This window comes from Equus asinus, chromosome 5 (assembly GCF_041296235.1).
Source record: "Equus asinus isolate D_3611 breed Donkey chromosome 5, EquAss-T2T_v2, whole genome shotgun sequence".
Lineage (NCBI taxonomy): Eukaryota > Metazoa > Chordata > Mammalia > Perissodactyla > Equidae > Equus > Equus asinus.
In genome coordinates, this window is record NC_091794.1 from 79,469,603 (window position 1) to 79,494,401 (window position 24,799).

Sequence of the window (24,799 nt, forward strand, 5' to 3'; positions counted from 1 at the left end):
CTCCTCTAAAGCAAGAGAAGCTCAGAGGGCAGATCTCTGAGCCCAGGTCTGCCTCTTGGCGCCTGCTTCTGGCCCAGAGTCCTCCCCTCCCAGCGACCCCTTCACAATCTGCTTGTACAGTCCTCTGCGTGCTGGGCTGACTCCTGCTAGGAGGCCCTAAGCTCACGACCATGCCCATCTCACCTCCACAGCCCCTGTAGTGCCCAGCACAGCACCCAACACCCAGTCGGACTCGGATCCCAGCACCCTCTCCCCGTGTCTTCATGGCAGCTCTGGAGCCACGGAGACTTCCCTCTCAAGTCCTGGCTCTGCCACTTACCAGCTGTGTGGCCTTTGAGGTCACCAGAGCTCGCTAAGTCTCAGCTGTTCCTCCAATAGATGGGGGTGGTTACGACACCTACCTTGTTATAAAGATGAAATGAGACAGTGCAGCATATATCACTAAGGACAGTGACTGGCACTCAGTGAGCACAAGGATGGCCACTGCTGGAGATTCGAAGAAATAGATGAGGGTGTCCTGTTCTCAAGGTGTTTACCATCTGGTCGGGGAAATTTAAAAAATAGTGCAGAACAACTCCAGAGATGTTATGCATCAAGAGTCAACGGGGAAATATGTTGGGTTCCGAAAGTTTTTAGGTTAATTGTTTGATCTCAAAAGGACATGGTCCAGGGGCCAGCCTGGTGGCATAGTGGTTAAGTTTGCACACTCTGCTTTGGCAGCCCAGGGTTCGCGGGTTCAGATCCTAGGTGTGGACACACACATGACTTAGTGGCAGCATCCCACGTGCAAAATAGAGGAAGATTGGCATGGATGTTAACTCAGGGACAGTCTTCCTCAAGCCAAAAAGAGGAAGATTGGCAACAGATGTTAACTCAGGGCCAATCTTCCTCACCAAAAAAAAAAGAAAGAAAGAAAAAGAAAAAGAAAGCACATGGTCCAAAAACTAAATATGGTGCCATAAAAAGAAAGGTAGAATTCATTATTTGGTTCCCAGGCTAGCCTTCTAAACTCTTTCATCCCTAGTATTGTACTGCTGGACTCTTGCAATAAAAAAATAATATAATGCTCGTTCCAGCAGCACATACACTAAAACTGGAACAATCCAGAGATTAGCATGGCCCCTGCACAGGGATGACACACAAATTCATGACGTCTTCCATATTTTTAAAGGAGTGAAAGGGCACATGTGTACGGTGATACATGGTAATTAGTCTTTGGGTGGTGAACATGATGTAATCTACACAGAAATTGAAATAGAATGATGTACACCTGAAATTTATATGTTATAAACTAATGTTACCACAATAAAAAATAGTTTAAAAAACATATATATAAAACACGACTAGTGTAACATACATAATTAGACAAAGTTAAAAAAAATCTTTTGAACAAGAAATGGTTTCTTTACTTTGGGTGCTGGCGCTTGGAGTTGAAGTCAAGTGACTGGGTCCGGCGGCAGAAGGGCCCTGTGGCTATTGTGGAGGGCAGGGCTTCCCAACACGATGTTCCCCGTATAGGTGCGCCCTGTCCGGGGGGCCTGGGCAGCCCGAACCCCCAGCCCAGTGGCCTTCAGCTGTGAGTAGCCTTGTCTGTTTATCCCAATGGGCCAAAAATATTTTTTTCTGTGTGCCATGAAGGGAAAAAGATTGGAAAGCGCTGCTGAAGGGGACCAGGAGCCTCTCCTTGGTGGTCCCACAGCTCCTGAACTTCTCCCATCCCTGTCTTTGTGCTTTTCCCCCATCAACTAAGAACCTGGAGAGGGTCTGGCCCAGGCCTAGCTCCGATGCCTGTTGAATAAACCGTGGCCTAGCGGTAGTGGCGGGAAAGGGGAGCGTTGGGCAGCGCCCTCTGCAGGTCACCGTGTGAAGGGCGGCCTAGGGGGAAGATGGGAGGCTGGGAGGAGGCAGGCCAAGGTGCTTGCAAGTCTAACATCAGGCAGGCTGGCCAAACAAACCCCAAGACCAGGCCTGGCAACATTGTCCCCTGAGGGCCCAGAGTAACCTTCCATCACAAGGTATGAAAAATGTCGCCATGAGGTTTAAGAACTAATTTGGGGAAAAAAATTGAAAACAGCTAAGAATGATAGAGGACAGCCTCTGAGCTCTGCTGAGAAGTCCTAGCTGTCAGAGGGGAAGGAGGGAGACTGTGTTTCCCTAAATTTATCTACGAGTTGTCCTAGGTTGGCGTTATTATGCCCATTTATACAGATGAGGAAACTGAGGCTCGAGAGCTTGTCTCTTGCTCATCCCTTCTAGCCTGGACAACTGCAAACCAAACTGGTCTCCCTCCAGGTTCTCCCCTTTTTACCTCCCAATCCATTGGCCACAGTCTTCATTCATTCATTCATTCATTCATTCAACAAATATTTATTGAGCACTGCCCTGTGCCAGGCACCAGTGCCAGGCACCGGACATACAGCAGTGAACAAAATGGACAAAACCCCTGCCTTCAGAGAGGACAGATGACAAACGGAACAAATAGGTAAGATTTACAGTGTGGTAGAAGGAGACATGCGCTGTAGAGGAAAATAGAGCAGAGAAGAGGGTAAGGCGGACCGGGCTGGGGCCAGGGCTGCAATTTTAAGTAGGGTAGCCAGGGAAGGCCCCTTTGAGCAGAGTACGGACCTGAAGGAAGTGAGGGGGGAGGGAGCTATGTTGACAAGCCCAGCTGCATAATTTGTGGGGCCCAGTGCAAAATAAAAATATGGGGCCCCTTGTTCAAATGTATCAAGATGGCAATGGCAGAGTATTAAATCAAGCACAAGGTCCTTCTAAGCGTGGGGCCCCGTGGGATTGCACAGGTCTCCCAGCCATGTGCACATATGGATATTTGGGGAAAGAGCACTCGAGACCTAGAATAACATGTGCAAAGGCCCTGAGGCGGGGGCATGCCTGCCATGTTTAAGGAACAGTAAGGAGCCCAGTTCAGCTGGAGCAGTAAGCAGCTGGGAGAGGAGGAGGAGAGGAGATCAGAGGGACGGCAGGCAGAGGTAGTGGATCACGTAGCCATGGTAAGAACTTTGGCTTTTCTGTGGTGAGAGATGGGAGCTGCGGCAAGGTTTTGAGCCGAGGCGAGACCCTGAGAGTGCTCTTCTAAAAACCCTTCAGAAGCTTCCCATGGCCCTCGGGATAAAATTCAAACTTCTCAGCCTTGACTTCATGGTTTCTTACGATCTGGTCCCTTCCTGTCCCTCAGCCTTCCCTCTTCCCTTCACCTTCTCTTCCAGCCTCCCTGAGCTGCCTACGTGCCCAGGCTGGCCGTGCTTCTGGCCCCCCAGCCATACCCCCGTCTTGCTGCTGCTCTTTCCCGGCCTGGCATGCGCTTCCCCTCTTCTCCCACCTCCTCCCCATTCTTCGAACTTTAGCTCAAGCTCCAACTTTGGTGGGAAGCCTTCCAGCATGCCCCTCTGCATGGGGTAGAGGTGCCCCTCCTGGCGGGGCCCACAGCATCCCGGACTCAGCTCTGCTCTGGTCCTTCCCACTGGAGCAGTCCCACATGCTCTCCCCCGCCCTCTTCCCTGAGGGCTGGGACAATGCCTGATCCAGGTCTATACACCCTGCACCTAGCATAGCGCCTGGCACATAAGTGACTGAAAGAGCACAGCTGGCGTGGCAGAGGGTGCCAGATGGAGCTATGCACACACTGGGGAGGAAGCGGGCTTCGGGGCTAAGCCTGCGTGCTCCAGAGCCTCCAAGCTTTACTCAGCACTCTGCTGGCTCCCGTGGTTCATCAGAGATGGAGGAGACTAGTGGGTGAAAAGCTCACAGAAGGCTTCCTGGAAGATGTGGCACCTGATAGGCTGTGTCCAGTCTAGAGGGTAGGGCATTCCTGAAGGGAGAAATGCACAAGCAAGGGCCTGGGGTGAGCCTGAGCAGGGACAGGGAGCCCTCTGCACCCCAAGGGCCGAGGAGGCTGGCCCTGGTGGGGGGTGCAGCAGGCAGAGGGGCCTAGGTCGGTGGAGCTGAGTCTGGGGCCCCAGAGTGGCTCCTGTCTCATGGTGTGGGCTGCTGGGACCTCCTGAGAAAGGACGCTGGGCCCTGGGCTTTGGGAATTTGTCGCTGGGCGGTGGGGGCTGGCCCGCAATGACAGAGCATCTCCTTCCCCAGGCGCTACGTGCTGAAGCTGTCAGATGACATCGGGAACTTTGGGGAGGTACGAATGCCCCTCCTCGGCTGCCTTGGTGTCTCCTGGGTGGTTGTCTTTCTCTGCCTCATCCGAGGGGTCAAGTCTTCAGGGAAAGTAAGTACCCCTCCCCCCGCACAGTCTGTGCCCACCCAGAAAGATCCTGCCTCCCCGACCTGGGATATGTGTGTGTGTGTGTGCGCGTGAGTGTGTGTTGGGGATAGGGGGTGGTGATGAAGGGACACCGGAGGGGACAAGGGACCAGAGGGCCAGTGGTGTTTGGGGACCAGGGAGGTGGCCTCCAGAGCAGGAAGACCCCAAAGGAACCCAGTGGAGCCTGTCTTGCGCCCAGGTGGTGTACTTCACGGCCACGTTTCCCTATGTGGTGCTGACCATCCTGTTCGTCCGTGGCGTGACCCTGGAGGGAGCCTTCACGGGCATCATGTACTACCTGACCCCACAGTGGGACAAGATCCTGGAGGCCAAGGTGTGATGTGGAGGGTGACCCGGAAGGGCCGGGCAGGGGCACAGAGGCTCCTGCCTCTGACCACGGCTCCTCTGTGGCCCATCGCTCTCTGCAGGTGTGGGGGGACGCCGCCTCCCAGATCTTCTACTCGCTGGGCTGCGCGTGGGGAGGCCTCATCACCATGGCTTCCTACAACAAGTTCCACAACAACTGTTACCGGTGAGACTCCCTGCCAGCCCTGGGGCTGCCCCCCGTTCCCTGCCCTCTCTGCAGCCTGATCCTCGCTCGCCCAGAGCCCCCAGATCCAGCGCAGCCTCCTGGCCTGCCAGGGCCCTCCATTCCACTCACAGCCTTGAGGTCCTGGGAACCTGGGTCTGGACTGAGTCAGTGGAGAGCAGAGAGAGAAGCTTAGCAGGAGAGAGAAGAAGGGTGGGGACCGGGATGCCCCAGGTCTATGAGGACCCAAGAGCCTCAGGCCCACTTGAAAAGGCCCAGAGCAGACCAGAAAAGAAGTTGGCGGCAGCTTTGTTCCTAGAACTTTCCGTGTCTCCACGTCTTCTCTTGGTCTGCACAGAGTCAGACAGGGCAGAGGGAAGCAGATGCATGTCCTGAACTCTCCCTGTTTTCCTCCCGACCAGGGACAGCATCATCATCAGCATCACTAACTGTGCCACCAGTGTCTATGCTGGCTTTGTCATCTTCTCCATCCTGGGCTTCATGGCCAATCATCTTGGTGTGGACGTGTCCCGCGTGGCAGACCACGGCCCCGGCCTGGCCTTCGTGGCTTACCCTGAGGCCCTCACATTGCTGCCCATCTCCCCGCTCTGGTCCCTGCTTTTCTTCTTCATGCTCATCTTGCTGGGACTGGGCACTCAGGTACGAGGTGCAGGATGAGGCCAGGGGCTTGCGGAGGGAGGAGGCAGGGGCAGAGGTCAGGCCCCTGCTCTGATGGCCGCATCCCACAGTTCTGCCTCCTAGAGACGCTAGTCACAGCCATTGTGGACGAGGTGGGGAATGAGTGGATCCTAAAGAAAAAGACCTACGTGACCTTGGGTGTGGCTGTGGCTGGCTTCCTGCTGGGCATCCCCCTCACCAGCCAGGTAAAAACCGAGGGAAAGGCTGGGCTGGAGTTCCTGGGGGGTGGGGTGCAGTGGGTAGTGTGTAGGGGAGCCTAGCCTCAGGCACCCCCAATTCACCAACTCAGCTACCCACTGGCCCGTAGGCAGGCATCTACTGGCTGCTGCTGATGGACAACTATGCAGCCAGCTTCTCCTTGGTCGTCATCTCCTGCATCATGTGTGTGTCCATCATGTACATCTACGGTAAGCGCCCAAGCTTCCGTGGCCTCCCATGTCCCAGCCCCTGGCCTGCTCATGCTGTCCTGCCAGGCCCACTGAGCCCTCCTCTCTCCAGGGCATCGGAACTACTTCCAGGACATCCAGATGATGCTGGGGTTCCCACCGCCCCTCTTCTTCCAGATCTGCTGGCGCTTTGTCTCTCCAGCTATCATCTTTGTAAGTTAGTTCCTTGGCGGGCCCCTCCCTTCCCCTGCTGCCCCTTGGCATGTGTCCTTCTCTTAGAACCCAGTGGAGGGAGAGCAGGAGCCCATCCATTTGGCCAGAGCTCCCAGTGAGGTTCCACACCTGCAGCTCTGGCCATTGAGAGGTTGTGGGGGGCTGCATAGAGTCAGACAGGTGTGCGGAGACTCAGAACCACCCGGGCCCTGGCCTCACATTAGGAAGGGAGCTTAGGGCCTTGTATTTGACTGAAGACATCGCCCAGCCTCGGAAGGGGAAAGCAGGCTGCTGGCCACTGAGAGTCAGCACTCTAAAGGGGCCTCAGGAACCATCACTGATATTAGTGTCAGCCTCGCGGAGCTCCTGACTGCAACCCCTCATAGCCCCGGGGTGCCCGGGGTACGTGGGTGAATGCATCAGTGTTCCAGAAGCAGGCTGTACAAGTCAGATGTCAGCTCAGGGCCAGGGGCAACCTCGTAAGCCTTCCAGGCGCTGCAGTGGGCTGGCTTAGGAGAGGGAATTCGTGGCTTCCACCAGTATTCGACACCTGGGAAACTCCCATCAAGGAGCAGAATTGGTGGAGGCAATGCCCACCATGGCCAGGAACCAGGCACTTTCTGCATGCTGCTCATATACTGACTTGTAATGCAACTCTCCAATATTATCCCCACTTTACAGATGAGGAAACTGAGGAACAGAAATGTTAGGTAATTACCCCAAGAATACACAGCAAATAAGAGGCAGAGCCACCACTCAAAGCAAGTGGTCCAATGTGGAGGCTGTGTGCTGGGCCAGTGCTACTCTAGAAACAACTATGGGAAGGAGGATTGGTCCCTGGGCTAAAAACCGATTTTGCTCCTTTAGGCTCAGGGTGGGAAGGGAGGGCACCAGGGGTTTGATAGTATAATGGTCACCCCGCAGAGAAGAGGCAGGGCCGGCTCTGAGTGACAGAGGGGTCAGCCCAGTGGCAAGGACAGTGTCCAGAGTCATGCCCCTGTCATGCCCAGCTCCTCTGTGCTGTGGGGAGCTCAGCACTGGATTTCCACTTTGGCTCATGTTTCTGAAAAAGGGGAAAAAAAAAAGCCCCTGAGGGCTGAGGATTCTCCCACATGGGGTGTGGGATCTTCCCGAGGCTGGCAGAGGCGCCGGCTCTGGCCACTGGCCCAGCTCTGAAACAGGAGGAGCAGCAGTCGCCTGTAAGTGGTGGGAGGCCGGGGAGGGCAGGCACCACCGCAAGCACCGTGCCCTCTGGGGGTTGTGGCTGATCCCCAGGCTTAGGCCCTGCCCGAGGGAAGCTCATCGATCCACAGCTCTGAGGAGGCGGCCACCCCGGGGAGAGACCTGGGGCACCAGCCAGGGCAGGGCAGGAGTCAGGAAGGAGATGATAGGCACCAGTAGGTTCCATAGGGGGAACCTCAGCCTGGGTCCAATGTCTCCACGAGATTGAGGCAAAGTGGGCAGTGCCCTCTGCACTCAGAAAGCCAGGCCGGAGTGACTTAAGGTGAGGACTCCAGGCTCTGTGGACACGAGTCTCTGGGCTGTCCTGTTTTCTTTGGGGGCTTCTCTTATTTCTGAAAAACTCTTTTTGACAAACTCCATCCTTCTGTCAGCTCAAATAAGGGATTTGTCCACACCGAGATCAGGATCTAGTGCCATTGAGGAAACGTGTTATAAGTTTCCACCATGCGCAGCATCCCAGGACGGGGCGCTGATGATGTGGGTCTTGCCCTCCAGAATTTGATCACCGGGAAGGCTGGAGGAGCCTGAGCTCCAGAACACAGCTGAGGGCTCAGCAGGCAGAGGCTGAGCCCCACTGGCAAGTGGTACATACTCCCAGGCCTTCCGGGTAGCCCATGACCACCTGCCCATCGTTCTGCTCCCTTCAGCTTTATTGCTGCTTCGGCCCCAGGCTTTATTTCCCATCTCACTCATCTCCTTCTAAAGCTCCCAAGAGCATCTGCTGCCTGACACTTACAGTTTCTAGCCTTTGGAGCCTCCCCAGGCTATATGTCGCCATCTCCAGCCATAGACAGGCAGGACTTTGCCCTCTCCTGTCCCCCATTGCTCCCACCTCTCTGCACAAGTCAGTGCAAATCAGAGAATGCTTAGAGGTCCAGGCACTGTGCTGGGCACTGGAGACCCAGAGCCAATGTAGTCCCAGGAGCTCCCAGGTCCACGGGAAACGTTCACCAATCCTTAGCAGAGGGAAAATGCCATTGAGAGAGCCCTTTCAGGAGGAGATTGGAAATCTGGAGAGGCTTCTTGAAGGAGGTGGCATTTGAATAGGGTTTGACAGAGGAAGATGCAGAGGAGGATTCTCCAGAATAAAAGAAGAGGGTGGAAAACGCTGGGTGTGCCATTGAGACGAGGGTAATGTGACCAGAAAGATAAGCTGTCTCGAAAGCCCAAAGGCAGGGGTTTGGCCTTGCTTCAGTAGGCGAAAGTAGGGAGCCACTGACAGGCCTCTCCCCTTCCATGGTGCCTACCTGCCCACCATGCCCTGGAGCCCTAGTTCCATCTGTTTCTTCCACTACCCACACCTTGACATCATGGCTCCTGCCCTCCCCAACGCCTCCTTCTAGAATGGGAAACTGGAGAGGGAAGGATGGGGTGCTGATAGGAGGCCTGAGGCCTGGGCGGGGCTGGGCAGGCCTCACACCCGTTCCCATCCCCGACCCTTTGCAGTTCATTCTCATCTTCACGGTGATCCAGTACCAGCCAATCACTTACAACCACTACCAGTATCCAGGCTGGGCTGTGGCCATCGGCTTCCTCATGGCTCTGTCCTCCGTCATTTGCATCCCACTCTACGCCCTGTTCCAGCTCTGCCGCACAGATGGGGACACCCTCCTCCAGGTGAGGGGTGGGGGCAGGGGGCAGCCAGGTGAAACAGGCGGGGCTGGAATGGATGGGGCTTAAGGTCTCCCTTCTGACACGCCCCACCCACCTCTCCTGCAGCGGTTGAAAAATGCCACAAAGCCAAGCAGAGACTGGGGCCCTGCCCTCCTGGAGCACCGGACCGGGCGCTACGCCCCCACCATACCGGCCTCTCCTGAAGACGGGCTCGAGGTCCAGCCGCTGCACCCAGACAAGGCCCAGATCCCCATGGTGGGCAGTAACGGCTCCAGCCGTCTGCAGGACTCCCGGATATGAGCACCACTGCCAGGGGAGGGCCCCCCCCCGCCCTGTGCTCCCACCACAGAGACTGGGGAGGCAGTGGACAGGTGTCTCTATCTGCCCCTGCCACGCCCTGGCCAGGGTGGCTGCTGTCACCTTGGCTACCACTGCTAGCCGGTCATTCGTACTCGTGTCCCCAGTGTTTACAGGTCCTTTGGATGCCAAGATGGCAGCTGGGGCTGTAGGCGATGGGATGGTTGCTGGGGGGCCCAAAGCACTTTGGAAGGGTCTTGGTCCAGGTCCCCAGAGGCCTGCCGGGCCTTATGTGGCCTCTGATGCCCCCACTCTCTGCCCTAAACTGAGGTTCTGGGTGGGTCCCCTACCTAGCGCCCTCGTTGGGCCCCCAGCCTCCTGACCAGTGTTCCTGCCCTCAGAGCAGATCCCAGCCTCTGCCCAGGCAAATCTGGATCTTCCTACCTGGGGGCAGGGTGAGGGGCTAGGGGGCTGTGCAGTGTTACTTGTAAGGCAGTCCCGCCCAGCCCTGTTTGTCTGTGTGATTATTTTTGTAAAAATTGTATTATCTGTGGTTGCCACTCCCTTGCCCCCAGCCTCAGGCCCCATCTGTCTTCCAGGCCTGCCTGCACCTCACTCAGGGCTGCTCTGGGGTCTCTGCGCCTCATTCTGGCCCGGCTGTCAGGCCCAGCCAGCAGAGGCCCCTGACCCAGCAGCCTGCCCAAAGCACTAGTTTCTGGGGGGCAGGGGTGGGGTGCTGCTCAGCAGGAAGTTTGAGCCCAGAGCCCTGGGGAAGGGGACCCTACACAACAGCCCCTTGCCCGCCCTCCACCAGGGCTGCCCTTGTTCATGTGCCAAATGGCCCCAGCCCGCGTGCCCCACCCCCTCTCTGGAGCCACAGCTCCTTCCCCCAAGCCCTGCAGTGTCCGTTCGTCCGTCCTCTGTGCCCCTCTGTGCAGTGACAACCCCGGAAGAGCCGCCTCTAATCCTCTGTAGCAATAACGGTGCACCGCCCAGCCCTGCCCATCGTGCACCACTAGGATTTTAAAGTCCATAGATTTTAATGAAATTTCTATTCCTGTCTCTGAGCTGCTGCTGTGCTTTGTCTGGGTCCCCCAGGGGGACTGAAGTCAGGGCTGCAATGAGACCTCTGCCTGCCAGGCCTTTGTGGAGGCTGGGACCAGATACTAGGAACCTGGTAATGGGGTGAGGGGAGGGCCCTAGAGAAGGACAGCTTCGGGGTCCTGGCGAGACTGGTTCTGAAGCGGCTGGGCCATGGCAGCTGAGAGGTGGCAGCAGCAGATGGGGCGAGTTCTGGTAGAAGCCAAAGCCTCCGTCACGGCCAGCCCTTCAGGTTGGGGCCTGGGGCGCTGCACTGGGCACTGGAGTGGAAGCTGGCTTTTCCCTGGGGATGCACTGAAGCTTCCGTCCCCAGCGGCAGGCGACGGCCAGGCCCCGCGGGCGGGGACAGTGCTCCAGAGGAGGAGCAGGTAGGCAGCGCTGGGGAGGCCTGCCCCAAACTCCAGCGGCCCCACGGAGGCCAGGCAAGGGTCTGAGGTCCCGACCGGAGGACCCTAGGGGCTGCGGCCTGAACAGGAAGGAAGAGCTGAGGGCTATGGCCGGACCCTTCGCTCACCCTGTCCGGCCGTCCCTCTGCCCTGTTTACCTGTGGCTGGGAGAGACGCAGGAAGGCCTCAGGGGTGCCTGGAGCTCCTGTTGCATGGCTGCCTTCTGCTCCTTTAGCTCTGGACGAGAGATGAATCTGAGACACAGCACCCAGCTCTCCCGGGGTATGTAGGAGTGTGTGGCAGGGAGCAAGAAGCTGGGGGCTCTGGGGCCTGCTCAGGGGCCTCACCTGCCAGGGTGGGCTCCAGGGTTGCCTCGGAGGGCTGGGAGCCCCCTGTATACTCCTCTTCCAGGCAGCGCTGCAGGGAGAGCTGGCTCAGTGCCCCAGCCTCATGGCAGGAGTGGGGTGGGGCAGGGCAGAATGCAGAGGCCAAGATCCCCGTGGCAGGGCCCAGGAACCACCCCATGCAGCCCGTCATCCCGAGCACCTGAGGGCGGTCCCTAGGGGGAACACCAATCCCCCCTGAAAGCTGAGCTTGGGGAGGTGGTGGCTGAGCTTGACTCAGACTTAGGGAAGGAAAGGAGGCAAAAAACCAGGAGCAAATCCAGCGGGTTAATCTAAAAATGCTGACCTTGGACTTAAGGGCTTGACCAGAATCTTGGGCTTCTGGATTCACACACCCAAGAAGCGTGCACACATGAGGAATGGACACAGGACTCACACAAACTTTACATGCATACGCACACACAGACACACGTGTATGGGGGTCTCATACACTAGGTGAGAGGTGGGTGTGTCGACACTCAGCAGAAGGCTGTGGTGGGCGGGGGAGGGGGGCTGCAGCTCACCTGCAGGATGGGGATCTCCCTCTCCAAGGCGTGACACTCCTCCTCCAGGAGGCCCCTGGGACACATGTGAGTGTGGCAGCCAGAACCAGCGCCACAGGACGGGGCTCAGCTGAGCCCTCCACACAGCCCCAACCTCCAGCCTCACCAAGAGCCCCCTCCAGGCCCTCCTTTTTCAGCCCATCTTGCCCTCCCCCGCTCAGGGGGCTGCTCCAGCACAGCCTACCAGCCCCGCCAGCCTCTTCTTTGGCAGGACACGTCCTCTTCTTTCCCACTTCACAGTGCCCACTCCCCTCGGCAACCCCCCCAGCCCCGGCAGGCACCACTCTCTCTTCTGCACCACTGCACTGGGCCTGTGACTCCTCCTGCCTCCATTCTCCCCCATAGCACAGCCCTTCCTCTGCTTAAAACTCTTCTGTGGTCCCCCCCTGCTTCAGGATGAAAATCCTCAGGCCATGGCCCCTGTTGGCACCCGAACTTGGCAACTTCCTGGCAGCAACCTCGCCAGCCCCAGAGCAACGCCCTGCCCTGTCCACCTCTCAGCCCTCCTCTTATGGGTCTCCCCACCAGGTATGCTGCCTCCCTTCCCCCCCTCACAGGCCTAGTACTTCCAGATCTGGCCCAGTCCCTTCCTCCCCGTCTCCACCCCCACTACACACACTCAGGGGCCTCACCGCAGGTTTCCAGCAACCTGGTCAATGCTGGACACGTTCAGTCGGTCCTTGATGATGCTGAGGTCCTGGGGACTGCTGCTGGCGGATGAAGTCAATATCACTCTCCCCATGTTGCCTCACCCCAGGCCTTCAGGACACAAAGGCCACTTCTCCTAGACAATTTTGTGTCTTTTCTCACAAAGGCAACATAATATAGTACAAAGAGGAGGAGTTCTGGAGCCTGGGCTTGCAAATGGGCTCTGCCACTCTTCACTCTGTATGACCTCGGGCAAACCGATTATCCTTCCTGAGCTTTAGTTTCCTCATCTGCAAAATGGGGACATCACCCCCCTCACAGGGTTGTGTAAGAATTAGAAATAAGTTGCTGCCATTCACTTCATATGAACAAGCTCCTGCTCATTTATCTCATTCAGTCCCCAGACCTCGCTCCTGTTCTCCAAGCCTGAGGAACAAGTGACCACTGGACACAGCCTCCCTTCCCCCCACCCATGTTTGCATATACTGCTCCCTCTTCCTGCAAAGCCCTGCCTGGAAATCTGTTCCTCATACTCCAAGACCAGATCAAACCAGTTACTTTCTTCAGGAAGCCTTGCCTGCCCCCAGGCTGTCTCCTGGATTTCTGCAGCCCTCATGTGCTGATCTCTACCACAAGTGGCTGTAGAAGTGTCCAGCCCCAGACGAGGAGCTCCTCCATGGAGCCAGGTGGGACCCACCAGTTGGCTGGGGCCCTCAGCCAAGCAGGGACATATCCCGCCTCTCCTACCACCACTCTACCTGAGTTCACCAGCTGTCATCTGGAATATCCCCTGTTCCGGCAAATCACACCTGGGCTCCTCCAAGGCAAAGCGTAGGACCCTGGGGCTATACTGGACCCAAGCCTGGGTCTGGTCCCTGCATAAAGTGCACAGAAAGGAAACTCAGGGGCTCCTTCCAGGGAACCAACCGCCAGAAAGGTGACCCTGGCCCTTTGACAGGTGCAAGGCTAACCCATCTGAGTTCTGCGGACCAGGCCCAGGCCCAGCCCCAGGTCTGAGGCTCCCACCTGCCCTCGAAGATGGCCTTCTGGCGGAGAGCTTGGAGCAGCTGTCGCAGTTCCTGGCGCACGAGGTCTCTTAGGAGGGGTGGTGGCGCCAGAAGAGAGGAGGGGTCAGAGGTGGGGCAGGAGCCAGGGGCTTGGGAGGATCGAGCCTCTCGGAGCAGAGACCGTAGCATCACCACCTGCAAGGAGAGCTGGGACACCTCGCGACCGGGGAGAGAAGTGACAGGAGTGGGGGCATTGGGGGAGTGAGGGGCAGGGAGGAATCAAACTGGAGTGTGCTGTGCGGACAGTGAGATCTGACAAGTTCTCGAGAGTTACTGCAGGGCCAAGGGCCTGGAGGAGGTGGGGAAATCACTCGAGTTGTGGGACAGGCCTGGGGTGTGCACCTTCCCACTCCCCACCTCTGTCCGCAGCTCCAGGCTCAGGTCCACCGTGGTCTCCCCCAGAATCCTCTTCACTTCAGGCCTCTCCGGGAGCGGAACGTGCTCCTCCACCAGCTCCCACAGCGACGGGGAGTCCCGAGGCATGGCCTGCCCGCGCCGCCGCCCGGGACGCGCGGCTCCCGGCTCGGACCTGCGGGACAGCCAGCAGAGCGCGGGATCACAGGGAGACGCCTGCCCCCGGGGCTGGGCCACGCCCGCTCACGCCCCGCCCCTTCCCGGCCTCCCAAGGCCACGCCCCCAGCTTCCCCGACGCCCCACCCTCGTTCCGCCGCCAGTCCCACGACTGGAATTACCCGGTCCAGAGTCGCCGCTTTCTAGCGCTCTCCCGCCCAGCTCCTGGCTGACTCTCAGCATCCACGGCTCCGGGTCACGGCCCCCAAGAGCCGGGCAATGCGGGCCAGGGCCCTAGCCCCGCCTCTTCCGCGCGGCCGTCACCCAGGAAACGGTACCACCACCCAGGCCCCGCCCCCACAAGGCCCCGCCCCTGCCTATTCCGGGTCTGGAGGGCGGCGCCGGCTTGTGGAGAGTGGCAAGCACTAGGCGAGGTGAACGGTTTTGAAGTCCGAACCACCCCCACAGAGCCCTGACCCCAAGCACCTTGGGCTCATCCCTGGGCGCCTTGCGGCTTCGGGGCAGGTGAAAGAACCGAGAAATCTGAGCCCACTGGGTTTATTACTTCGTTGCCTATTCTGGCCCGGAGGCAGCGGCAGAGTAAGTCTTTCCCCTTAGGGCGGACGAAGCCTAAGGAACGGCGGCACCTGGAGAGGCCTGGGGAACCAGGACAATCCAGACCAGACCGATAGGTTGGGCCAGGCGCCCTCCCACAACACACTCAGGGTCTGGGTCAGGGACCCAGATCCCATCCCCAGACAGACAAAGGGAGTGCTCCATTCACGTTTTTTACTAAAGCACCCACACAAGTTTCTGTGCAATGTACAAACACGAGCCGGCCCTGGGGCTACTGCCTTCTCTCTGAGGCAGGGAGGCGGGAACCAGACTGATCCAAACCACACTCGCCCCCCCATGCAAAGCCCAACTCCAAGATCCCAGGCAGCGACACAGCACCCCCTCTGGTCCCCTCCTGGGGCTGCTCCTCAGCAGGGGGCGCCCCAGAGTTTGCCCCTACAATGTTGAATGAAAAAGGTTTCCCCTCCCCTGGGAGCATGGGGGATCCCCAGGTCTGAGAATTCCCCCTGGAAGTGACACTGCCCCCTAGTCATACCTCCCACTCTTCCAGGCCCTAGGAGACTCAAGGGGGGGAAACTGAGGCACAGAGAGGTAGAGTGACCTAGCCCAGGCCACTCGGCGAGGCAGTGCAGGGGCTGGCCCGACCCTGACAGTGAGGGGGATTGGGCTGGGGAGGGAGGGGGGAAGGAGGGTTGACCCCAGAGAGGGCCACACTTGAGGGGCCTGCCCAGGACGGAAGCCCCCCAAAGTAGGTTCTGAAACTTCCAGGTGCAGCTGGGGGGCCTACTGAAGACCCTCAGAAAACAAAGCCCACAGTCTCAGTCCTGGCGAATTCCCCGAAGAGCAGCCGCCAGCCAGGCTGTCAGTCAGTCCTCTGGCAGGCAATCCTTGGCACTGGGAGCCTTTGTCCACTAGTGTCAGCCCCGAGGGGGCCGCCCAATGTCCACTGTGATATTGGTGAAGAGCGGCTGCCGAGACACCTCCAAAACCCGGTACCGCACTGACGCAATGCCGTCCCGCTTCATGCTCAGCTTTGTGTTTTGAATCTTGGTAAACCTAGATAGGACGGAAGTGGGTCCAGATCAGGGTAACCAACTCCCATATGGGATCCCTGGGGCCAAGGCTCAAGCCATCCTGGCTTCTTCCAGGGGTGACTTGGTTCTCCTTGCCATCCCCTCTACCCTCCACCTGCCTGGAGCCCTTTTGCTTTTGCATCTTCCCTTAAAACAGAGGTCTCACCCCCTTGAGTCCGGAATTCTGACACCTTCACAAATCTTTCTCTCATCTCAGAGCTTCCTTCTAAGCCTCAGACCCAGACATGGGGCATCCCATATGCACCTCAAATGCAATGTGTCCTGTATCAGATGCATCACGCTTTCTCCCCAAACCCACCATCTCTGTGCCATCTTCTCTGTTCCTCATCCTTTAGTCACTCTTTCACTATCTATTTACTGAACAGTCCCATATGCCAAGCTCTGTTCTAAGCACCAGGGACACAGCCATGAACAGGACAGCAAGCTCCTTCCTCTCATGGCAAGTCTATTCCACTAGGGGGGACAGGTAACAGACAAGAAACACATCAGAGTGCTCAGGGAGATAGGAGGGAGAGACCAAGATGACTGCCCTGGAAGGGGTGAGGATGTGACATCAAGCTGACAGCAGGGGTAAGAGCATTCCACGAAGAGGTAATAGCACACGCTGACCCTGAACTGGCAATAAGAATCTGCACAGCTGAGTGGCTAGGGCCTAATGGGCCAAAGGGAAAAACAGAGTAAGATTAGCTTGGAGGTTAGAGCATGTACGGGCAGGGCTCTGTAAGCCAGAGGAAGCAGGTTTTTTATTCTGTGAGTGAGAAGACACTGAAGGACTTTTAGTCCAGTTTGGGGTGGGGGCGGGGTCAGCAAGTAAGCAACGGGACAGGGGACATGAACTACAGAGGGCAAGGGGAAAGCAGGGAAACCAGCGAGAGGTAACTGCAGTGTTCAAGCAAGATGACAGAGGCTACACTAGGCAGAGTGGGAAAGGGAAAGTAAGGGGCTCAGGTATGCTCTGGGGGTGGCACTGACATGATGGCTGATGGTGTGGACATGCAGACTGAGGGGAAGAAGCAGCCAGGATAATGCCTAGATTTGAGGCAAAAGCAACACGGTGGATGGAACCACCACCACAGAGTTCCTTAAGCCAGAAATGTCTGGCTCTCTTGCCCCTTCCCCACCCAAGGCAGACATCACTACTTGATGATGGCATCTAGACCTGCTATTTCTGAAACAGGACCAAGAGCTCCACTCCCACCCTCATCCCACCTGTTCTGACCCTCCCAGTCCTCCTGAGGTCAGCTCAGACTCCTCTCCTGACCGACACTGAGCGCTTTCCTTCAGACGCCCTGAAGGCCCCCTCCTCCTAGTCCGTAGACCCTGCCCTGCTCCCCATGGTTTTTATCTGAACTGCTTTTTCATCAGCTCTCTGGACGCCCGGAGCTTCACGCTTCTGCCAAACATCACCCCTACATCACTGCTACAACCTACCTCCCCCACTCTCACACCCTGGCTCCAGAGCAGAACAACCCTACTGCTCCAGCTGGGGCCACAGCAGCCTCACACCCAGCACACACCCTCAGGCCTGGTCGGCTTCCCTCCTGCTCCACCCAGCAGCTCTGCCAGCCCTTCACCTTCTTTGAACCCAAAGGGTGATCCTTCCATACCCAAATCTGATCCTGCCCCACCCTGCTTAAAGCCCTTCCAGGCTCCCCAGCGCCCCTGGGACAAGAGAGAAACTCCCAACCTGGGATTTGAGACCTACAACACCCAACACTGACCCCTCTGCTGTCACCCCCAGCCTTCAGAGACTGTAATGCCAGACTCTCAGACTCTTGGCATATACCGTGCGCGTTCACGTTCCAGATTCCTATAAATACTATTCCTTTTATCAAAACTGGTCTCCATTAGGCTAGTGAATACAGCACTGTACCCAAGGCAATGACAAACATTTGGTGAACGAATAACTCTTTTCAAACTCCAGTTTACCATCACCTCCTCTAGGAAGCCCCCGACCATCACTCCCTCTTCTGCCAGGACAGCACCTTGCCCTGATCACCTTGCGCTGGCACTGCCTATCTCCCTCCCTAGAACGAACCTCACGTGGGATATCCAGCAGGGATTGGGTATGACTGTTCTGGACCTCCTCACCGCAAGGTTTGGCACCAGACAGTCCCAGCGCAGCGTCAGGAAGCCCTGTCTAACTCGCCATAAGCCTTCAGGCCCTTCCAGCCAGCACCAGACTCCGAGTGTTGCTGCATCCTCAGAGGCGGAGCCGCTTACTCCAGTCTCAGAAGGCTCAGCAGTGTCTTTCCACTCCCCGCCCCACACCGCTCAGGCCACCTTTGGTGGGTCCCCAGGCCCAGAAGCTGTGTCCAGTGCCTGCCAGCTCTCGTCCTACCTACTCTGGCACAAGTGAGGTCTGTGAGGGCCGCGGTGGGAATGCAGTCTACTCAGTGACAACTTGAGCCTTTAAATTTTAGTCACCGCCAGGGATCAGGCCAGGGGTGAGAGATGTCTGAGGGGAGGCTGAGCTGTGGGTTGGGAACAGGGATCAGGGGTACCAGGAGTCATCTCTAGGAGTCAAGGGTCAGGGGTGTTTGGGTCACCTCTGGGGATCAGTGCCACTGGGGAGTCACCTCTAGGGAGTGAGGGGTGGGGGCACTTGGGGTCAGGGGTGCTGGGGGTCACCTCTGAGGGTTGGGCTCGTTATGCTTGTCCCGGTCGTGCTTGATCATGCGGTATCGGCCTATGCTGATGTCTGGGCGCGAGATCTTCATCCCAGTCAAGGAGATCCTGGGGACGGGGACAGATGGACTGGAACAGGCACCAGGAAGGGCAAGAAGCCCCGCCCAGTCTGCGCCCACCCTCTCGCACACCCAGTCTACTTCCCACCCATCTCTCCTCACCGGTTGAAGATGTCGTCATCCTCACCACCCCAGCCCCAGTACTCGTTGGGGAAGCCGTTGATTCTCAGGAACTGGGCTTTGCTCAAGCCCGACACGCCTCCAAAGTAGCCAGCATAGGGCAGCCTATGGCACGGGAGGGCAGGCGTCAGTGAGGGGTCCAAGGGGATTCCAGACGGAGGGCCAGGGATCGGGCAGAGTGTGTGTAGGGGCCAGGAGCAAGGGCGTCCTGGGCTGGGAGCGAGGGCCTGGGTCTGGCGGGGGAGTTGGGGATGGTGGCGGTGTGGAGGTCTGGGTCCAGCTGAGAAGGGAACCCGCACCGGAAGCCGAACTTGTCCATGGCAATGGCAAAGTGGCGCGGCTGGTTGCCACAGCGGTACAGATTGCGGTCATCCATGGGGACCAGGTCCACGTCACTGAAGATGAAGCAGTCGTAGGTGGCGTCCTCCTTCAGTGCCTCTAGAAAGCCCACGTTGAGCAGCTTGGCCCGGTTGAAGGTGTCCTCACCATGCTGGAGTTGGCGGAGGGGACAGGTCAGCTCTGGGCCTGTGACTTTACCACTATCCAGAGCAGTCCCAGGGGGCCTACTCCCTGCCCAGCTCCATGTGGTTCCCTCAGACTCTCAGGATGAAGTCCAGCTCCTTACCCTGAACCTGGCCTTCCAAGGCCTTTCACAATTTGGCTCCAGTCTCCTCTCTGGCCACTGCCCTCACAGCTCAAGGCCCAGCTACACTACATTCCTAGCAGCCCAAGAACACGCTAGACTCTTTCTTGCCTTGAGGCCTCAGTGTTGGCGGTTCCCCCTGCCTGGAATGCTCTCTTTCTCTGTTTGTCAAACTCATGTTGGGAAAGGCCTCTCTAACCAAACCTCCTGCCCCAGTATAATTATTCCTTCCTTCCTGTGTACCTCACTTATGCCAAGGTCTGTTTAAACTGTGACTTAGAGCTCTTATTTCATTCATTCATTCATTCAAACACACCCCATGGCCCTGTCCTTTGTGCCAGTGGGGCTCCTAGAGATGAGCAGCCCTGAGCACACAGTCTCCCCACTGAGCATGCAGTCACAAAGTAAGATGAACAACGAATGCCCTAAATGACCAGGGTCTAAGAGGCAGAAACCACAGGGACTGAGCCACTGAGCCTCAGCATGTGTCCCCTTGGCTCATTTGCATCCACATCCACCTCCCTAGGCCTCTGAGACGAGGACAGGACCCAGCCAGATTCACTTATCTCCCCAACAAAATGACAAGCACAGGGTCCACGGGCACTCATGGCCCAGTGGCCTGGGGTTGCCTGAGAAATGGGGCTGCAGGGTTAGGTCCCCTTGAGGCCAGCATCCTGGCCATGCAGGCCCAACCTCCGAACTCGGGCCAGAGCAAGGAGGATTCCATGGCGTCCACTGTCCCTACTCACAATCTCCAGGCTGGAGCCACAGAGGCTCCTGGAGTGGGGGTGTGCGAGTGGGCCCTTCTGGAAGGCAAGGAGGAATAGGAGCCCCTCCTCTCCGCCTGGGCCTGAGGGGTGGGAGCTGCCCCCAGGCACCCTGAACTGCCCAGCGCACTTGCTCTCTTTCCTCCTTCCCCTGTGTCTTCTCTCCCGCCAGCCCTTGCGGAGACTGTCCACTTTCTCCCTGCTCATCAGCACTCCTTTCTAACCTCTTTGACCAGTCAGGGGCCCTAGGTTTCTCCCACACAGCTCATCAACATGCTCACTTCTCTTGCATCTGAAAAAAAAAAACCACCTCCCTCTAGCCACGGCTCTACCTTTTTGCCTTCCCTTCTCGGCAAGTTTTTTTTAAAGAGTTGTCTCTGGTTGGCTATTCCCTTTTGTCAAATCTGATTCCTTCTTCAACCCACTGCAATCTGCTTCCGCCCCCACCATGCCCCTGAAACGGCTCTCGCTGGGCCCACCTTGTTGCTAAATCCACTGGACGCTTCTTGGTCCACATCCTTCCTTACTCCCCCGGCAGTGCTCACGCGGCTGCGTGCTTCCTTCTTGACACTTAGTCCCAGGCTCCTGGGACACCACGCTTTCCTGGGTCCCCTCGAACTTTACTAGCCAACCTTCACAGCCTCTGTGATGGTCCCTCCTTCTCCCTGATCCCTGTCCCTTACATGCTGGTTTTCTCCTCTCAGGTCCCATGCTCCTTAGGCAGGTGGGAGCTTGCGGGCTTTAGGGACCATCTACATTTTGGTGGCTTGCAGCTCCCTCTCTCCACCTCAGACCTCACTCCTGGGTCGACGCATCTGTCCAACGGCCCGCTGAACATTCCTCCCATACCTCCCCAAGGCGCTCAGCCTTGTCACAGGCAAAAGGAATTCAGAGTCACGCTCTCCCCCAGACAGGGCCCAGCTCCTGTGTCCCCATCTCGTGCACGGGCACAGCCAGCCATCTGGCAAACAGCCAAGACAAAGAACCTCGAAGTGTCCTGGCGTCTCCCTTTCCTTACTCCCCACTTTCTATCACATCTCTCCCTTCATCCCCACAGCTACTGCCCGACTCAAATGCATGTTCACCATTACTTTCCTGGACATCACAGCCTCTTCCCAACCGCTCACCCTGCCTCTAGTCTGCCTCTTCCATCCCAATCACCACATGCGGTCAGAGCAATCTTTCCAATAAGCCAACGTACATGTTACTTGGCCCTCTCACTGGGCCCTGCCTCCTCCAGTCCTTCTGCCAGCTGATGCCTGTTCCTCCCTCAAGACCCATCTCAACTATCGCTTCCCAACTCCAGGCCGGATCAGGTCCCTCTGTGCTCCCACTCCAGGCCCCTTGCTCCAAATCCAGCTTTGTGTCATTGTCCTGGAGTCTACAGGGATCCATGTCCCAGCCTGGGAGCTCTCTGTCGGAAGGAGGGCCTGGGTCAGATCCTCTCCAGGCCCCAATAGCCAGCCCTACTCAGAGCATGAGCTGAGCTCCTGGGCCTCAGCTGTGAGGCACCTGGACCCAAGGTAGGCTTCATCCCTCCTTCAGGGTCGAACTCTCCCTCTCCCGGAGGCCCGCAACGTCTCCTCACAGCCAGCATACCCTAGGCCTCCACCACCTTGTGGGGGGCCTGTCAAGTGTAAACAATGGGGCTCGTCCCCACTGAGGCTACGCACACACCTGCCAGTGTGCATGCCAACACCCACACATGCCTACTCTCCTTCACACACGCAAACCTTCCTATGCACACACTGACATACGTGTACCCCTGCTCGTACATTCACATAGCCCCACAACCAGAGACAAATGCCCCCAACCTCACGTGTGCACCAACAGGCACAAAGGCCCCCACACCCACAGCAGCTCATGGGTTCCCTGGTGGCTAGTGTCCAGCCTGGGGGCCACAGGCAACGCACCTGATTGATGACATAGATGCCGTAGCGCAGGCGCTGTCGCCTCAGGATAGGGTGCAGATAGTGGAGCCAGTAGCGTAGGTGGTGCTCCCGGTGTCGAAAGGGGATGATGACTGCCACGGTCTGGGCTGGGGTGCAGTCGGGCGGTGTGTAGCGGCCACCCAAGAGCACGCCTGGGTTCTCCCTCTGCACCCGCTCCAGCGGCATGGGGGTGGTGAACTCAATCAGCAGCCGGCCCACTGTAAGCAGAGTGGTGCAGGAGTCAGGCCTTTGTCAAATCCAGGGACACCAGCCCTCTCCCTCAGCCGGGAATTGGGCAAGGGAACCCCAGGAATAGCCCTGGCACCCCCACAGGTCAAGACTCCATTCCCCCAGTCAAACTGGTAAGGCCCTCTGCCCACCCCTAGAGACAGGCCCTGCCCTGCAGGCTCACCAAGACCAGGCGGCGGCGAGTCAGGACAGGGTGGAAGGACGGGAGCCATGGGGCCGGGCCTGGCACTGGAGGCCTCAGGGAGCCTGGAGCTGGGGGCAGTGGCGTTGGGCCGAGAGCAGTTGGTAGTGCTGCTGGCAGCTGGGTGGAGGGCTCGGGCAGGGCCGCGGGCACTGAAGCGGCTGAAGAAGGCCAGGTGCTGGGCGTAGACGTCAAAGTAGAGGATGACGGCCACGAGGAAGTGCAGCAGACAGAGAAGGAGCACAGCCTTGCAGACGCGCTCCAGCGTCCGCCCCAGCAGTCTGCTCATCCCGCAGGCGGCCGCCGGCCCGCCCAGTGGGCCCGGGCATCCGGCTGCTGGCCTGAGCAGGGGTAGGAGAGAAAGAGACCCAGCAGGTCAGGGCCGGATGGGCAAGGCTACCCACCCACCTCCTGCCCAGTGCTCACACTCATGGACCCACATCCTCACACTTACCTGCTCACACTTTGTGACATTCATGGACTCACATTCTACCTGCAAATAGACACACAGACACAGTCCCTGGCAACTCACTACTCAAATATCTTTACACACCTGAGTACTAAGCCACATATGCTTACATTTCTTGTCGTCACACACACACACACAGACACGCACAGAGCCTCAAGCACCCTCACACTCAGGTACATGCCCCCAGGTATTCCCAGGAACACGGACATGTGACCTCTAATCACACTGGTTTATACCTAAACATGGAAACATGTTTACCTACAGACCCACATGTGTACCTGTGCCCCAGAGAACAGACACTCCACAGGGCAGCATCTTCAACCCAGGACTTGTGGTCTGCAGAACAGAGACCATTTACGGGTACCTATCATGCAAGAGCACTCTGTATTCATGACTTCATTTAGTCCTCCCTGGAGCATACAGAGCAGTGGTTTGGTCAGACAGATCTCAATGACAAACAGGCCAAGACAGCAGGGACCAGGCTGACAAGTGGCCCCCAACATCCAGGTGGCCCAATATGGACAAGATATTTATGGGATCCCTTCTCTTTAGAGCAAGACGTCAAAATACAGGGTGGGACAGGGGACACCGCTCCCCTAAGACCATAAGGACTAGAATGAACTCTCTGGACTTGCCCAGCACTGCTGGTTCTGATTCCCAGAGGTGGGAACCCTTAGGCCCTGGAGACCCGCGCAGCACTTAGCATGGCAGCAAAGGGTCTTGCCTGGGCCCCCGCTCCAGCTGTGGTTCCAACAGAGCAGCAACATTTCTGGAAGCACTTCCAGCAGTGCTTCAGGGAGCAGGGTGGGTCTCACTCAAAGATACATAGTATCACACGACCACACAGACACCCTGGGTCCCAGCTATTGTCACACTCTCAGACACACAGAACTACATATAGAGTCACAGACACACCCGGGCGACAGTAACAGTAATGCACAGAATCACACACTCACAAACAAAGCCGCTGCTCCTGGACATACACAGCCATTCATACAGGCTCCCGGGCAGCTTGGACCCACGTGCAAACATTCCCACCCCTCCCTCCGGGCAGGGGTTCTGGGTCAGGCTGACGGTCAGGCTGTGAGGTGCGTCTGGGCGGGGCTGGCAGGCAGAGCGGCCTGAACACGTGGCACCAGGGACGCGGGAGGCAGCAAAGACCGGGTGGGTGTGGAGCCGGGGGAGGGGGGGGCAGGGACTGGGGGAGTGGATGCGGGACGGGGGCCGAGGCAAAGGGGAAACGTGAGCGGAGCGCCTCCCCGCGCCACGAGGCCGGGGCGAGCGAGGACAATAAGGGAGGCTGGCTGGGGGCGGACCAAGGAGCCCTGGGGGAGCCGAGAGATGGGGGTGGGGTGGGGTAACGCCAGGCCAGGGTCCGACGGCCAGCGCCTCTCACCGGGTCCTGGGCGGGGATCTCGGGGCCGCGCTCGGGGCGCCTCTCGCGGGCCCAGGTCTGGAATCTCGGGGCCCTGGGCTGGGGCTGCGCGCGCCCCCCTCTCATCCGGTGCTCGGGGCTCTGCAGGGGGCGCCGATCCGGCTCGGGCTGGGTTCCCGGCTCCGGCGGCTGCGGACGGCTCGGTGCCCCATGGCCCGGCCCCACCGCCTCCCGCCGCCCGGTCAGCGGCCCCCGGGCCGCCTCCCGCCGCCGCCACGGGCCATGTAGCGGAGCCGCCCCGGGGGGCAGGGCGGGGCCGGGCGGCCGGGCAGACCCACGGAGCCACGGCCCGGCGGACCTCCGCGCCGCCGCCTCCCTCCCGCGCTACGGCGCCTCGGAGGGGCTGGCCCTGCCGGCGCGCGCGCGCGCGCGCCCCCGCGGTCCCCGCCTCCAGCGCGCCCGCACCCGCCGCGCGCCGCCGACGCCCGCCCCTCTCGGCTGCCAAGCGCGGCGGAGCGAGGGCACGGAGGTGGCACGGGACCAGGGAGGGGCGGAGGAAATCGGTCAGGCTCATCCAAGGGATTGGGTTCCAGGTGCGACCAGAGGGTGTGGGTGGTCAAACCCATGAGAGAGGAGTGGGGTCAGGATTGGAGCGCGAACTCAGCCACAGAAGGAGGCCTGGAAGTTACACCGCCTGGGACAGGGAGGTTAGAGATTTGTCAGTTCATTAATG

General features: G+C 58.4%; 3 protein-coding genes and 1 non-coding gene across 14 annotated transcripts in view; 2 read left to right on the forward strand and 2 right to left on the reverse strand.

The window, feature by feature from the left end:
- The window catches only part of SLC6A9 (solute carrier family 6 member 9), a 31,390-nt gene extending 21,072 nt beyond the window's left edge, over window positions 1-10,318 (forward strand). For all 9 annotated transcript variants that reach the window (XM_014867479.3, XM_044770616.2, XM_070510091.1 and 6 more), the window contains 9 exons: window positions 4,108-4,240; window positions 4,476-4,610; window positions 4,705-4,808; window positions 5,228-5,465; window positions 5,555-5,689; window positions 5,812-5,911; window positions 6,003-6,103; window positions 8,792-8,962; window positions 9,065-10,318. In XM_014867479.3, coding sequence (XP_014722965.3) covers window positions 4,108-4,240; window positions 4,476-4,610; window positions 4,705-4,808; window positions 5,228-5,465; window positions 5,555-5,689; window positions 5,812-5,911; window positions 6,003-6,103; window positions 8,792-8,962; window positions 9,065-9,259 — 1,312 coding nt within the window. In that variant the 3' untranslated portion in view covers window positions 9,260-10,318. The remainder of the gene's footprint in view (window positions 1-4,107; window positions 4,241-4,475; window positions 4,611-4,704; window positions 4,809-5,227; window positions 5,466-5,554; window positions 5,690-5,811; window positions 5,912-6,002; window positions 6,104-8,791; window positions 8,963-9,064) is intronic.
- On the forward strand, window positions 1,064-1,167 carry LOC123286176 (U6 spliceosomal RNA). Its single transcript, XR_006528448.1, has one exon. It is a non-coding gene; the product is annotated as a U6 spliceosomal RNA (small nuclear RNA).
- On the reverse strand, window positions 10,281-14,250 carry CCDC24 (coiled-coil domain containing 24). Of its 2 annotated transcripts, none has more exons than XM_014867484.3 (9): window positions 14,097-14,250; window positions 13,762-13,933; window positions 13,364-13,539; window positions 13,096-13,212; window positions 12,322-12,396; window positions 11,651-11,705; window positions 11,091-11,160; window positions 10,902-10,980; window positions 10,281-10,823 (listed from the first exon to the last, which is right to left on the reverse strand). In XM_014867484.3, the coding sequence occupies exons 2-9, from the start codon at window positions 13,885-13,887 to the stop codon at window positions 10,586-10,588; spliced, it is 936 nt and encodes a 311-aa protein (XP_014722970.3). In that variant the 5' UTR covers window positions 13,888-13,933; window positions 14,097-14,250; the 3' UTR covers window positions 10,281-10,585. The 2 variants fall into 2 exon arrangements, with proteins under 2 accessions (XP_014722970.3, XP_014722969.3); XM_014867483.3 differs by having other exon boundaries at window positions 10,282-10,823; window positions 12,322-12,399; window positions 14,097-14,234.
- A 439-nt stretch (window positions 14,251-14,689) lies between these two features.
- B4GALT2 (beta-1,4-galactosyltransferase 2) lies at window positions 14,690-24,276 on the reverse strand. 2 transcript variants are annotated; one of them, XM_044770618.2, is made up of 8 exons: window positions 24,088-24,200; window positions 22,677-22,715; window positions 22,205-22,563; window positions 21,775-22,010; window positions 18,751-18,941; window positions 18,434-18,556; window positions 18,216-18,320; window positions 14,690-15,546 (listed from the first exon to the last, which is right to left on the reverse strand). In XM_044770618.2, the coding sequence occupies exons 2-8, from the start codon at window positions 22,694-22,696 to the stop codon at window positions 15,408-15,410; spliced, it is 1,173 nt and encodes a 390-aa protein (XP_044626553.1). In that variant the 5' UTR covers window positions 22,697-22,715; window positions 24,088-24,200; the 3' UTR covers window positions 14,690-15,407. The 2 variants fall into 2 exon arrangements, with proteins under 2 accessions (XP_044626553.1, XP_044626554.1); XM_044770619.2 differs by lacking the exon at window positions 22,677-22,715 and having other exon boundaries at window positions 24,088-24,276.
- Window positions 24,277-24,799: the final 523 nt, after the last annotated feature.

Coding starts and splice junctions, on each gene's coding strand:
- CCDC24 (XM_014867483.3), bottom strand. CDS start 13,887: ATGCCTCGGGACTCCCCGTCGCTGTGGGAGCTGGTGGAGGAGCACGTT. Junction 11,706..12,321: donor CAGGTTGCTGGAAACCTGCG/GTGAGGCCCCTG, acceptor CATGTGTCCCAG/GGGCCTCCTGGAGGAGGAGT. Junction 10,981..11,090: donor CCTGGAGCCCACCCTGGCAG/GTGAGGCCCCTG, acceptor TCTCTCGTCCAG/AGCTAAAGGAGCAGAAGGCA.
- B4GALT2 (XM_044770618.2), bottom strand. CDS start 22,696: ATGTCACAAAGTGTGAGCAG. Junction 22,011..22,204: donor CTCGCCGCCGCCTGGTCTTG/GTGAGCCTGCAG, acceptor CTCTGCTTACAG/TGGGCCGGCTGCTGATTGAG. Junction 18,942..21,774: donor GCATCTATGTCATCAATCAG/GTGCGTTGCCTG, acceptor CGCCAACTCCAG/CATGGTGAGGACACCTTCAA.